Raw genomic sequence first — 13,714 nt, 5'->3', positions numbered from 1 at the left:
TGACTGGACTATTTGTTTTTTGGGTGTTGGGTTCAATAAGTCCTTTCTAGATTTTGGACACTAGCCCTTTATCTGATAAGACATTTGCAAATATCTTCTCCCATTCTGTCAGTTGTCTTTTGATTTGTCAACTGTTTCCTTCGCTGTGCAGAAGCTTTTTATCTTGATGATGTCCTGATAGTTCATTTTTGCTTTTGTTTCTCTTGTCTTTGGAGACGTGTCTAGGGAGAAGTTGCTGCAACCGAGGTGGAAGTAGAGAACCTCTTTTAAATGCTATTTATTGAAGAAACCAAGTCATTTGTCTTGTAGAATTTGTCCTTACTCTAGACTTGGCTGACCCCTTCAAGGTATCTTGAACATATTCGTCCATCCTCGGTGTTCTTATAAACTGGTAGTTAGATCTGGAGCCTTCATTAGATTAAAGCTCCGGGTTTTTTGCGGGAAGACTTCATGGTTGGTGGCCTGTAGTTCTTTTGCCTCCCTGTAGAGGGCATTTAACGTCTCATTGTCCTGCTTTAGTGATGTTAAAAACCGATCAGACAGTTTGGGTGTTTTTGGCTTCATCATTCATTATAACCATTGATTTTCTACCTGATGGTTCTAGGCAGTTTGTTTTGTAAAGCAAATGATTGAAAACATCCATTATTCATTATAGGGGCAGGGGATATGTGTGGGGAAGTAATAGGAATCAAACTGCCAAAATCTTAACAGTGGTTAATTTCAGTGCTGGAAATAGAAATACTATTTGGGGGGCACCTGGCTGTCCCAGTCAGAAGAGCATGTAACTCTTGATCTCAGGATTGTGAGTTCGAGAGTGTAGAGATTACTTAAATTAATTTTTTTTTAAAGTATTACTTTCACTCTTGTTTTGTTGTTGTTGTTGTTTTATTAAAATAGAAACAAAAGAAATCCTGCCTATGAATGGCTAACAAAGGTAAATCAGTTAGGAAAAAAGATGGGCAAGAAAATTTCAAATCCAAATTCCAGGAAGGGCTGCCAGGGAAGTACAGAGAATAACAGCCATGAATGCAGAAGCTTTGCTTTGTTTTTGCCTGTCCAATGTCTGTTCCTCCTCCCAACAGCCTTTATTCCCTTTAGGGTCTCCTCCCTCCTCTCCTGGATTCCGATTCAGTGACTTGCCCTTCCTTCACCTCCTCCTGGCCGAACTTCAGAGGCCAGCCAGATCCCGTCTCCCAGGACTTTGAGTCTTACAGCAACACTTATTCCCGGACGCCTTTCCTTCACTGGGGCAGGTCCCCCTCTTCTGTGCCCCCAGGGTCCCAGCTGTCAGAGTACTTTCATGCCAGTGTGTTTGTATGTCCCTGTCCCAGTTCTGGACGATGCCTGGCACACAGTGCTCTGTAGAAGCTAGCTGAATGAATGGTGCCAACATGGCTTTAATGCCGATGAAGGTACTTGAGTATTAGATAAAAAGATCCCAGCGACTCTTGCAAATGTTCCAGAGAATGGGGTAGAAGCTTCCAGAACTTCCAGTCTTGCCCCAGCCTATGGTCGCTTCTCCGGAGCCAGGGTACTCTTACCCAGTCAGGTACAGCCTTCCATGAGTCCCTCACCTGGGGCTTGGGCCCCTGTTCCTAACCAGCCCCCCTGTTGTCCTTCCCTGTCCTGTTTCAAGAGGCCACACACGGGGACAATTACCTTAGAGAGTAACTACCTTCCTCACACCAAACTGTGTAAATTTAGGAACCTGGACACTATTTTGGAAGGATGCTGTTGTCTGTATGGGCCTAGGAGTTTTATCTGGGTGCAGGCAGGTGGCACAATCTCTGTTTAGAAATGTCAGTACCTTTCGGTCCAGTCTGGCTTTGGCCCAAGGCCATTCTGACTTTTAAGGGTAATGAGGGCTGAGCCCAGATTCAAACCTGGGCAGCAAACCTGGGCAGCAAGACTCCAGAGTCCTTGCTCACCCCCTCTATAGCCTATGGCTTTGCCAGGAGAAGCACACTCAAGGTCCCTTCATGTGCTGACAAGGGACTGTTAGAAACATGTAAATATCTTCAAATTCCTTAAATCTGTCCTCATCTTCTTTGTCTTAAAAAAAATAAAGATAGGAGTGCCTGGCTGGCTCAGTCAGTTGAGCATCTGATTCTTGATTTCAGCTCAGGGCATGATATCGGGGTGGTAAGACGGAGCCCCGTGTCAGACTCAGTGGGGAGTCTGCTTGTCTCTCTTTCTCTGCTCCTCCCCTCTGCTTGTGCTCTCTCTTTCCTGTGTGTGGTCTCTCTAAAATAAATAAATAAAATCTTTTTTTTTTTTAAAGATTCTATTTATTTGACAGAGAGAGATCACAAGTAGGCAGAGAGGCAGGCGGGGCGGGGGTCGGGGGAAGCAGGCTCCCCGCTGAGCAGAGAGCCCGATGTGGGGCTCAATTCTGGGACCCTGAGAGCATGACCTGAGCCAAAGGCAGAGGCTTTAACCCACTGAGCCACCCAGGCGCCCCAATAAATAAAATCTTAAAAAACAAAACAAAACCAAAAAACCCACAAAAGGTAGTTTTAAAAACAGCGAGATAGGGGTGCCTGGGTAGCTCAGTAGGTTAAGCTTCTGCCTTTGGCTCGGGTTGTGATCTCAGGGTCCTAGGATTGAGCCCCACATTGTCGGGCTCTCTGCTCAGCAGGGAGTCTGCTTCCCCCTCCCTCTCTGCCTGCCTCTGTGCCTACTTGTGATCTCTATCAAAATTAATTAATTAATTAATTTTTTTAAAAAACAGCGAGGGCGCTCAGTGGGTTAAGCCGCTGCCTTCAGCTCAGGTCATGATCTCAGGGTCCTGGGATCGAGTCCCACATCGGGCTCTCTGCTCAGCGGGGAGCCTGTTTCCTCCTCTCTCTCTCTTGCCTCTCTGCCTACTTGTGATCTCTCTCTGTCAAATAAATAAATAAAATCTTAAAAAAAAATAAAAAATAAAAAATAAAAAAATAAAAAACAGCGAGATAGAATGACAATGATCATGAAGTACTATAGACTGTTGTTGGGGTTTTAACAAATCAATGATAATTGATAATCGTGATAATCAATGATAGTCATGATAATCAATGATAATCAGCTCATCTTAGAAATAACAATGACCACTAGTGGAACGAACAGAATGCACAACCTTCAAACCAGTGGACAGATGAATCTGTTGAGGTTCTTGGTTGCGAGCAACAGCAAATGACTCTGGCCGACTCAAGCAGCAAAGGAATTTATTGAAAAGCTCTCTGAAGCTCAGAACATCAACAGGAAGGCCTGAAAACCTGGCAGAGAAAATAGGCAGAAACTGAGGGAGACTGGGTGTCAGGAGGCCCAGGGACAGCCCTGACGGGACAGTGCCATTAGCACTGCGGTCCTGGGCACATCTGTCCCCATCGTCATGGGTCTCAGTATTACTCTCTCCGGATGAGGAGTCCCATGTTGGATCACTCAGCTGCCTGAGTGCAAGTTGTGGGCCACAGGTGACGTCAGCAGTGGAGAGTGTCGGGACGACTTTCAGCTTCTGCAGTGAGAGCCTGGGTCTGGTCTCCAGCGAGAGTCACACACTGAGGGATTCCTGCCCCTCACACACAAACACACACAACGGGAATGGAGAGCAAATGTCTGGGGACCCCCAGAAGGCAACTCCTCTCTAGAAAGAAAACCTGGGACAAAAAACTTGTTGGATCCATTAAAAGGCACATGGGGAAGGGAGGGAGACTCTAAGAAGTATACAAAATGAGGCGGGCCCCCAGACGTCAGGACTGGTTTAGAAATACCAGCTGATGACCTCAGAGTAGATGTGAAGTGCTCTGTGTGTATGTTTTCTGAGCAGACACTTAGCAGAAGGAAGGATGGACAGATACAGCTGTTTGTTGAGACTAATCTTGGGACTCTGAATTCCCAAATAAACCTTTTTTTCTTTCTTTTTCCTGAGAAGAATGATTCCAGTATGGTCACCCTGGCCCTCAGAGATACCGGCCAAGAAGGTGGTGTGTGATGGACCATGGGACGGACGGAGGACCCATCAGAAAGGAGGCGACGATGGACAGGGAGACAGCAGACCCCACGAGAACGAGGAAGGCTGGTTGAGAGGGAAGGATAAATCTGTCATAGGGGCCACAGAGCAGGAAGGAGGCAGTCATGGTCAAGAGTTCACACTTCCATGGGGCGCCTGGGTGGTTCAGTGGGTTAAGGTGCTGCCTTCAGCTCAGGTCATGATCTCAGGGTCCTGGGATCGAGTCCCGCATTGGGCTCTCTGCTCAGCAGGGAGCCTGCTTCCCTCTCTCTCTCTCTGCCTGCCTCTCCATTTACTTGTGATTTCTCTCTGTCAAATAAATAAATAAAATCTTAAAAAAAAAAAAAAAGAAAGAAAGAAAGAAAGAGTTCACACTTCCAGAAATAGAAAAGCTCCCGGAGGTCCTGGGAGTGAGGATGTAACCTCAGTGCCCAAAGGGTGGCTAGAGGAGAGGCCTCGGGAGCTGCAGGAAGGATCAAGGGCAAGAAACCAGGGCAGTAGTGGGACACCCATGTGGAATATCCAATGCCACCCAGGAGAATGGCAAGAGCAGAACAGACAGGAAGTAGAGAGAGCCCCAGCTCTTGAACCCAGGAAGAAGAGGGATGTGGGTGACTGCAGCCAGGAGGGGAAATGACTCGAGCCCCGGATGCACCAAATGCTTAGGAAGGGAGGGGGACTCCGGGCCTGGGAGCAGCACTGGGTGTTCAGAGACACGCTGCTTCCAGGAGTCAGCGGGCTGACCTTTCCACCTCCATCTCTTTTCCCCCAGGGCCGAGCCCAGAGCCGCTGCTTCTATCTTCCACAGTAACTGGTGACCTGTGACAAAGGGGACCTATCCGCTGACGTGCTGGGGGGACACTTGAGAGATGGGCGTCCGTGTACACTAAAGGGAGCCATGCCTTCTAACAACTCACGTCCCCTCTTCTCCCGTCAGCCCAGTGCCCCTCGGCACGTAGCAGGCCCCTCAAGGGCGCCTCAGACCCATGAGTCATCTCTTTATTTATTTATTTGACAGAGAGAGATCACAAGTAGGCAGAGAGGCAGGCAGAGAGAGGAGGAAGCAGGCTCCCCGCTGAGCAGAGAGCCCAATGTGGGGCTCGATCCCAGGACCCTGGGATCATGACCTAAGGCGAAGGCAGAGGCTTTAACCCACTGAGCCACCGGTGCCCTCCATGAGTCATCTCTGACAGAGAGGCCCCCTGGGAGCCCACAATTAGTCTCTGGGGACAACTGCAAGTTCCAGCTGGAGTCGGGGGTCTGGCTGCTCCCTCTTTGCCACTTCAGGGCTCCAGGAGCTCACTTCGGAGGTCCCTTGGTGCTCTGTTCCTTTTCACACATCACCATCCATCTTCTATACAGTGGCTGTCGCGGGAGAAGGAAGCTATCTCTGGGTGACTTTCAACTTTTTTCTTTTCCTCCAGACTTAATCCTTTCTTTTAAAAAGTTACAGAAAAATCCACATAACATAAAACTTGCCATTATAACCACTGAAGTGTCCCGTTCAGCATTAAGGGTCCAGTTCAGCGGAAGTACATTCACATTTCTGGGCAGCCAACCTCCAGAAATTTTCTCATCTTGGCAAACAAACTCTGTACCCATTAAACAACTCCCCATCTCCCCCTCCCACCAGCTCCCAGCAAGAGTGGTTTTTAATTATTTCAAATTGCTTTCATTTTTGCTTACTGGTATTTCCCAAGTTTTCTAAAGAGAATTTGTTTTCAAAGTTTTCAAAGAGAATTTGATTTTTTTTTTAATTTTATTTATTTATCAGAGGTGGGGGGAGAGAGCGAGCACAGGCAGACAGAATGGCAGGCAGCGGCAGAGGCAGAAGCAGGCTCCCTGCTGAGCAAGGAGCCCGATGTGGGACTCGATCCCAGGACTCTGGGATCATGACCTGAGCCGAAGGCAGCTGCCCAACCAACTGAGCCACCCAGGCGTCCCGAGAATTTGATATTTTTATAATTGAATTTCAGAACTCCAGAACTCTGTCCACCACCCTGGGCAATGCCACCACTTCACAGGCAAGGGGTGTCCTGGGCCTGAGCTAGGGAGCGTCTGTCTGTAGGGGGAACAGGGACAACTGACCTACAGTGTGAGCCTCCTCACCCAGGGGGTCCTGAGTGAGCACTGTGTCAGCCCCCAAGCCTTTGGGATGGGGCTTCACTTCAGGAGGCGACCTACCCATCCCTGTCTCTCTTCTCACCTCACAGGGTCACTCCTTGCCCTTGGTGGGCCCATGTCTCTTGCCTCTGGAATCCTCTGGTCCGTCAGACCCAGAGTTCTGCTCGCCTCAGACCCCCAAACCAGCTTACGTGGTGGCAAGGACAGAGGGTGTGGGGGGCAGGCACTGGCCCACAGTCTGTGAGAAGCCAAGAATAGGCTCAAAATGGCTCTCAGGGCAGGCGATTCAGGGGTTGGAGGGGACAGAGAGGTCAGGGAGGGAGCAGGAGTTAGGGGGATGATGGGATGGTGAGAAGTCGAGAGTAATTTCTGCCTTGTTGAGCTTAGGTTTTCCAGCAGCTTTGTTACAAGATGTGATTTATGCACACAGAAAACCACAGGTGAAGTGCGAAGTGGGACCCTCTCAAAGGCCAGGGCCGCTTTTATTTTGCAAACAAGGGACCAAGGCTGGGGAAGGTGATGCTACGAGGCAAGGGGGTGGCAGCAGGGCTGAGATGGGAACGAGGTCCCCTGGATCCCTAGCACCCCTGCCACCCAGCTACCCCTCTAGGTGGAGACCCAGAGCCGAATGAGTGGCAGAGGGGGACCACAGAGGATCAGGGTGGCTGGGGTCCCGGGGACAGGCCAAGAGCTAGACAGGGCCCGAACAGGCCAGAACCTACAGAATCTCAACGAGAAATGGGAAGGAAAGTGGGGCCCCCTGAACACATTTCAGAAACCAGGGGTGGGGGTGGGTGAGACCCCAGATGGAGGCTTGCTCTGCCCGTCAACCAGCTGCCTTGTTTCTGTAGAGGACCAATCTCACCTGCGGGCCGAGGGCTCTAGAAAGCAAAGCGCAACCTTATTTCCTTTCCAAAATCTTGGGTGGTGGTAGGAGTCGCTGAGGGGCCAGTCCGAGGTTATCGGCTGAAGTAGGGACGGAATCCAGAGGGGGACAGGTCATGAAGACATGCCAGCAGAGGAGGGCAAGGGTGGCTCCTGAAACGGTGTGTGGCTCTCTGGCCTCTCTGGGTGAAGCTGCTCCCAGGCTCCACTCAGAAGGGGTCGGTCTCTTGCAGCCCCTAGAGCCCCCCATTCTCAGTCGGCAGCTGGGCCCTGCTGCCCGGGGAGCCCAGGTCACACAGGGTGCTGCCCATGGTCACCCTGCTGAGGCTGTAGGAGCTGTGGTGGGGTCTGTGGTAGCGGTACCGGGTCCCCAAGCACAGGGCTTCCTGGAAAGTCTCCCTGAAGCGGCTTGACATGATGTTGTAGAGCACGGGGTTAATTGCCGAGCTGAGGTAGAAGAAGACTCCGGAGATAACATGCACGTACTGGAAGGCCAGGTGCAGACCCTCGGTCCACTGGGACACAAAGCTCCACATGAGGCGGTCAACGTGGAAAGGGGCCCAGCAGATCCCAAACACCATGACCAGCACAACTGTGGGGGCACAGAAGGAAGACTTGGGTACCTGCCAGACTGCCTTCCCCGGGCTTCAGGGTGGTCTGCCCACTCCCACCATGCCACCCATGACCATGGTCCATCTGGAAGGTTCTGGAAGGTTGCCTGCCTTAGCATCAGCACCCCTTCAGAGAGGCTGGTCCCACTACTGTCACTGCCTGGGCAGTGGGTATGTACCTTACCTCCAGCCACAGTCAGACAGACCAGGTGAGGACGCCTGAGCCAAGATGGCCCCGTCTGGCTCTCGCATCACAGAATCTGCAACTAGATGGCTCTTAGCTAAGAGGTCACCCAGCTTCCCAGAGCTGTGGCATCAACCAGCCATGCCCTTCCTTGGGTCTCTGTCATTGGGCTTGCCTTGATTTTTGTCTCTTATTGTTTACTTCTCTGCCTGCCTGTCTTCCCCTGCAGTGCCTTCCTTACCACACCCCAGCATGGTTTTCCCTCGTCACCCACGATTGCCACCAGGATGTTGTTTACAACATCTCCAGCCCGTCATTTGGTGTATACTAGGCTCTCAGAAAGGGAAGCTGAGGGAAGGAGGGAGGCAGGGAGAGAAGAAAGCCAGAGCCCCAGGCCAGCAGCAAGCCCCAGGAAACACCCCAGCTTCCCAAGGTGAGAGCCATCCCAGTGAGCAGACTTGGTCCCTGCAGAACAAGGGAGTAGGGGGAAAAGGAAGAGCAGGCAGGGGGCAGGTCGTCTGCAGTGCGGACTTCACAGGGCACAGATGAGAGGCAGGCTTGGAACTCTGGGATCAGGTCCCATTTTCAGAAGCTGCTCAAGTGGCCTTGGGTTCTGGGACACTGTTCCTGGGGGACGAGAGAAGTGCGTCTCTCTCTGGGAATGGGACAGTCCCAGTTAGCCGGCTATCATCCCATGGCTTTGACCAAGGTCTCCCTTACCTCTGTCTTGTCCTGGCTCCCTCCATCTACCTGATTTAGGTCGCCTAGGGTGGGGGGAAGGATGGGGAGGAAATCAAGGACTGACTTAGTATCATTTTGTCTGGCTTCCCCAGGGGCCTTTGTTTTGGGAAAAGAGCCAGACCCAGACCACAGTAAGACCCAGAGCCTCAACCCAGCTGGCCTGCCCCAATCCACACTTCTGCCCTGACTCTCCTGTGCTCTGCACACTCACCCTCACAAACACACGTCCTGATAAGTCTCTATGAGACAGGGTCATTGTCATGGTCCTCCAGGATCCACAGATATAGAATGGGTGAAATGTATCATCTTGCCCCTCCAGCACCTTACTCCCCTTCTTTTGGGAACTTTGTTCCCCTCAGACCCCAGCATGTGAGCCTGTGGGGTCTGCAAACCATAGCACCCTGCTACTCGGGCCTGGGGACCAGCTAGGACCTAAGCCCACCAATCAGAATCCTTCCTGGGGACTATTCAACAGCCACTAAGGGAAAAGGGTAGTTACTCAAGGAAGAGGAACTCTCTGTGCCCACAGCAGGGCCTCCCAGGCTGCTCTAGGGAAGGACAGAGCCAAGATACGTTTAGGAGCAAAGATGAGAGACCTGGCAGGGCCAGCTCCCACAAACGGCTCTGCCATCCTGGAATGCAGTCACGTGTCTCTGCCTGGTCCGTGGTTGGGTTCCAGGAATCCGTGCCAACTCATGGGTGTGCCACCTGTGCACCCGCATGGGCCTCCAAGCTGAGAAGGACCCTGGGCTTTGTTTAATGCTGCACTATTGCTGTGTGGACAGTCCCAGCAATTTCTGAACAAGGGACCCCAAATGTGCCTTTTGCATTGGGTCCCACAAATGGCCATCCTACCATTTATCTTTGCTATGAGTTTCTCACCGAGTAATCGCACACATGAGTGCACACAAACAGGATGGGGCGGGGGGCAGCAGCAGCCACCCCAAACCTCACACTCAGCCTCCATCATAAACCCAGACGCTCAGCCCCGGGGTCCTGGAAGCTCTAGTTTCACACTCAGGGCCTGGCTCAGCCTCTCTTCCCAGCAGCAACACTTACACAACATCTTGGTCACCTGTGTCCGGCCCCGATCCTGTGACCGCTGAAACCTGCCACTGTCACTGGACCTGGCCCTGCCCCTGGCCTCCCGCCTGAGCAGCAGCAATCTCTCACGCCGCAGCTGGAGCCCGATGAGCAGGTAGAGCACGCTGATGGTGGCCATGGGCAGGCAAAAGAAGAACAGGGTGGTGATCTGCACGACCAGGTTGTAGAGGGCCCGAGAGTGGACCAAGGTGCATGTGGCCGAGTGGGGCACCGTGCCCCGGCAGGGCAATTCCAGCTGCTGGATGCCATGCAGACTGGTGTTAGGCAGAGAACAAAGCACAGCGAGGCCCCAGATGGCCCCAAGCACGCGGCGCACGTGGACCCGAGTCATCGTGGACCTGGCCTGCAGCGGGTGCACCACGGCCACATAGCGCTCCACGCTCAGGGCTGTGACATTGAGCACGGAGGCCAGGCAGACCGTCTCAAAGAGAAGCGTGCGGAAGTAGCAGCCCCCGGCGCCCAGCAGGAAGGGGTAGTTGCACCACATCTCATAGAGCTCCAGGGGCAGGCCCACCAACAGCACCAGCAGGTCGGACACAGCCAGGCTGAAGAGGTAGTAGTTGGTGGGGGTACGCATGTTCTTGTGACGCAGGATGACGGTGCAGGTCAGCCCATTGCCCACGGCGCCCACCACGAAGATCAGCAGGTACGTGACACAGATGGGCACAAACAGCTCTGTCTGCTGGGGCCCCAGGTACTTGAGTCTCAGTTCCTCATCGGTGAGGTTCAAGTCCTCCGGGTCGGGGAGCCTCGAGGCCCTACTACCATTGCAGGGCACCAGGCTCCTTGCATCCCGTGGGGACATGTCTCCAGGGAGACTGGAGCAATTGAAGCAGAGAGGAGCCTGTGGAACAGAACAGAGAGACACCCAGAAAAGTCACTCTAAGATTTCTGGGAACTCATTAAACCTAAGGGGTGACACTAAGTGGCACAGTGACACTAAGAGGAACATCATTATAGGTATTTTAGAGAAATAAAAAAACTCTGTCATTCATTGTAAGGTGTATAACAATTTCAGAGATGTAAAAACACATATCTTGGGCGCCTGGGTGACTCAGTCGGTTGAGTGGCTGCCTTTGGCTCAGGTCATCATCCCAGGGTCCTGAGTGAGACTAAGTCCCACATTGGTTTCTCTGCTCAGCGGGGAGCCTGCTTCTCTCGCTCTCCCTCTGCCCACTGCTCCCCCTACTGTGCTCTCTCTCTCTCTGTGTCAAATAAATAAAAATCTTAAAAAAAAAAAAAAAGTACATCTTAAAAATGATAAAAAGCAGGACTCAGGGGCACCTGGGTGGCTCAGTTGTTAAGTGGCTGCCTTCAGCTCAGGTCACGATCCCAGGGTCCTGGGATCAAGCCCCACATCGGGCTCTCTGCTCACTGGGAAGCCTGCTTCTTCCTCTCCCACTCCCCCGCTTGTGTTCTCTCTCTCACTGTCTCTGTCTCTGTCTCTCTTTGTCAAATAAACAAAATCTTTAAAAAAAAAAAAAAAAAGCAGAACTCAGTTATAAATGTCATAATCCACCAAAGTCTTTGAATAAAGGATGGGTCCCCTGGGGATTAAGCTTTACAGCAGCAGTGTCCCCTTGGGTCTGTCCCCGTTCAAGCCCTGGACTTTGGGAAAGGGACTCAGTTTGGAGCATCTGGAAAATGGGCACAATATGCAGTACCTGATCTTATCAGAATGGTTTTAAGAACAAGGGATTCAAATCCAGCCTCCCTAATTCTGGGCTGTGTGACCATCTATATGGGAACCTCTCTGTTTCCTTATTGCAAGGATCCAGGCAATTTAATCTACAAAAGTTACTGAAGTGGGGCTGGCCTGACACACGGAAGGCTTGGTTATCAGCCAACTTGCAGTGAGGACCGAGTCCACCATGAGGATCAAGCAAAGGGGTAAAAGGACTAAACACGAGAACACTAATCCAAAAGCTGGTCCTTGTTTCTGTTTCCTATCAGCTGAACTGTTTAAAGTTAAAATATTTGACAACCTTGACTGCCAATTCTGAGGTTCCCTCTCCTTTGTTTGGTCCCTATCTCTGCCAGTCCATGGGATATAGTGGTTAAGGACCCAGGCCACGGAGCTAAACACACTGGCCTGAGGGTTCAAATGCCAACTCTGCTACACTCCAGCTGCGATGTTGCCTCCTGGTACCTCAGTCTTCGCATCTGTAAATGGGGGTGTCCACAAAGCTTACCTCATAATTTCTGTGAAGATTAAATATGAAAACACATATAAAGTTCTCAGGGTGTACCTGGTACCTTTCAGGTGTGGAATATCAATGCATAGTAACTTTATCCTTACTTCCCTCATGGAAGGGGAAGAACAGTCCAAGGGAGGGGCACCTGGCGGGCTCAATCGGTCAGCTTTTGATCTGGGGGTTGTGAGTTGGAGCCAGATGTTGGGTGTGGAGATTACTTAAAAATAAAACCTTAGGGGCCCCTGGGCCGCTCAGTCGTTAATCTACCGACTCTTGATTTGGCCTTTGGTCATGAACTCAGGGTCTTGAGATCAAGCTCTGTGTCAGGCTCTGCACTTAGCAGGGAATCTGGTCACGATTCTCTCTCTCCCTCTGGTCCCCCTCCCTCCTCTCTCTATCTCTCAAATAAACAATTCTTTAAAAAATAAAATCTTAAGGGGCGCCTGGGTGGCTCAGTGGGTTAAGCCGCTGCCTTTGGCTCAGGTCATGATCTCAGGGTCCTGGGATCGGGTCCCGCGTCGGGCTCTCTGCTCAGCAGGGGGGCCTGCTTCCCTTCCTCTCTCTCTGTGATCTCTTCCCTCCCTCTCTCCTACTGTGATCTCTCTCTGTCAAATAAATAAATAAAATCTTTTAAAAAAAAAATCTTAAAAAAAAGCACAGTCCACCGGAGATGCGGCAGGGACTGAAACACGATTTGGCTGGGCAGGTGGTTTGGTGAGACAGGCCAGGTGTTAGGGACTGTCCTCCTTAGCCCTTTTGCCAAGCCCACCTGCACCACCACCCCTCCTCTCTGAGCAACCCTGGACTTTCAGACTCCTTTCCTGGACCCACTTCCTATCCCTTCAGCTCCATTACCTCTTCTCAGTAGGAGTTTGGTGCCCATGTACCTGTGCGGCCACCTTCCAACTTTCTTTCTAGGTCCTTTTCCCTCCCAGACCCCAAGAATTCGTTTTTTGTTTTTTGTTTTTTTTTTTTAAGAGATTTTATTTATTTATTTGGCAGACAGAGATCACGAGTAGGCAGAGAAGCAGGCAGAGAAAGAGGAGGAGGAAGCAGGCTCCATGCTGAGCAGAGAGTCCGATGCAGGGCTCGATCCCAGGACCCTGGGATCACGACTGGAGAGGAAGGCAGAGGCCTCAACCCACTGAGCCACTCAGGCGCCCCGACCCCAAGAATTCTTAATCGTGGCTATCTTCCTTGTCACCAGAACCTCCACCCAGGAGTCTCTCCCAACCTCCTTGCCAGTCCCACACCCGATCCCCGCATTCTGGAATGGAAGGGTATTTTCACTCACCCAGGCGGTTCACCTGCCCGCCCCCCTCCCTCCGCACAGCTGCCCGCCTGCACCGCTAAAGCCCGGCCACCAGGGTTTGAGAGGGAATCCCTGAGCCACAGCGAAGGGTCGCCGCCCCAGTGTCCGGGAAAAGACAAGAATAACCCGGAGGCTGCGAATCCCCCGCGAAGTGGGGCGCCTCGACGGAGCCCTCCGATCCCCATCGAGGGAGGGATCTCGGGGATACCCTCTGCGCTCTTCCCAGATCCGGGCCCCAGCCCTTCGGCCCGCCACGTGCACCGTCCAGCCACCGCGATCGCGTTCCCCTACCATGCTGTCTGCGCCTGGCGACATCGAGGCGTGGGGCGGGTGGCCGAGACCGAGGAACAGACGCGGCGCCAGGAGCCAGAAGACTGGCTGACAGACGGCAGCCGGCCCTCAAGTAGCCCTCCCCGTCGCCCCGCCTGCGGGTGGCCCAGCTGTCCCAAAAGGGACCGCCACCAGGGGGCGGTACTCTCCCTGCAGCGGCGGACCCGGACACCCTCATCTGGGGGTCCCCACACCCCCCCAAACGAGTGCGGTTGTTTCCAAGTGTTTAACGCGACACTC

The 13,714-nt window shown here is 52.2% G+C and overlaps 1 protein-coding gene across 1 annotated transcript; it reads right to left on the bottom strand.

Moving 5' to 3' along the window:
- Window positions 1–6,553: 6,553 nt before the first annotated feature.
- On the bottom strand, window positions 6,554–13,575 carry NMUR1 (neuromedin U receptor 1). The gene is made up of 3 exons (XM_059167719.1): window positions 13,436–13,575; window positions 9,593–10,481; window positions 6,554–7,589 (listed from the first exon to the last, which is right to left on the bottom strand). Exons 1-3 carry the CDS (start codon window positions 13,457–13,459, stop codon window positions 7,234–7,236), a joined length of 1,269 nt encoding a protein of 422 aa, XP_059023702.1. The 5' UTR covers window positions 13,460–13,575; the 3' UTR covers window positions 6,554–7,233.
- Between the last annotated feature and the right edge of the window lie 139 nt (window positions 13,576–13,714).

This window comes from Mustela lutreola, chromosome 3, assembly GCF_030435805.1.
Source record: "Mustela lutreola isolate mMusLut2 chromosome 3, mMusLut2.pri, whole genome shotgun sequence".
Classification (NCBI taxonomy): domain Eukaryota; kingdom Metazoa; phylum Chordata; class Mammalia; order Carnivora; family Mustelidae; genus Mustela; species Mustela lutreola.
The sequence above is the reverse complement of the archived record's forward strand: the minus strand, read 5'-3'. Positions and strand labels throughout refer to the sequence as shown.

Coding starts and splice junctions, on each gene's coding strand:
- NMUR1 (XM_059167719.1), bottom strand. CDS start 13,459: ATGTCGCCAGGCGCAGACAGCATG. Junction 10,482..13,435: donor CGCCAGGCGCAGACAGCATG/GTAGGGGAACGC, acceptor TCTGTTCCACAG/GCTCCTCTCTGCTTCAATTG. Junction 7,590..9,592: donor ACAGGTGACCAAGATGTTGT/GTAAGTGTTGCT, acceptor GTGCCCCCACAG/TTGTGCTGGTCATGGTGTTT.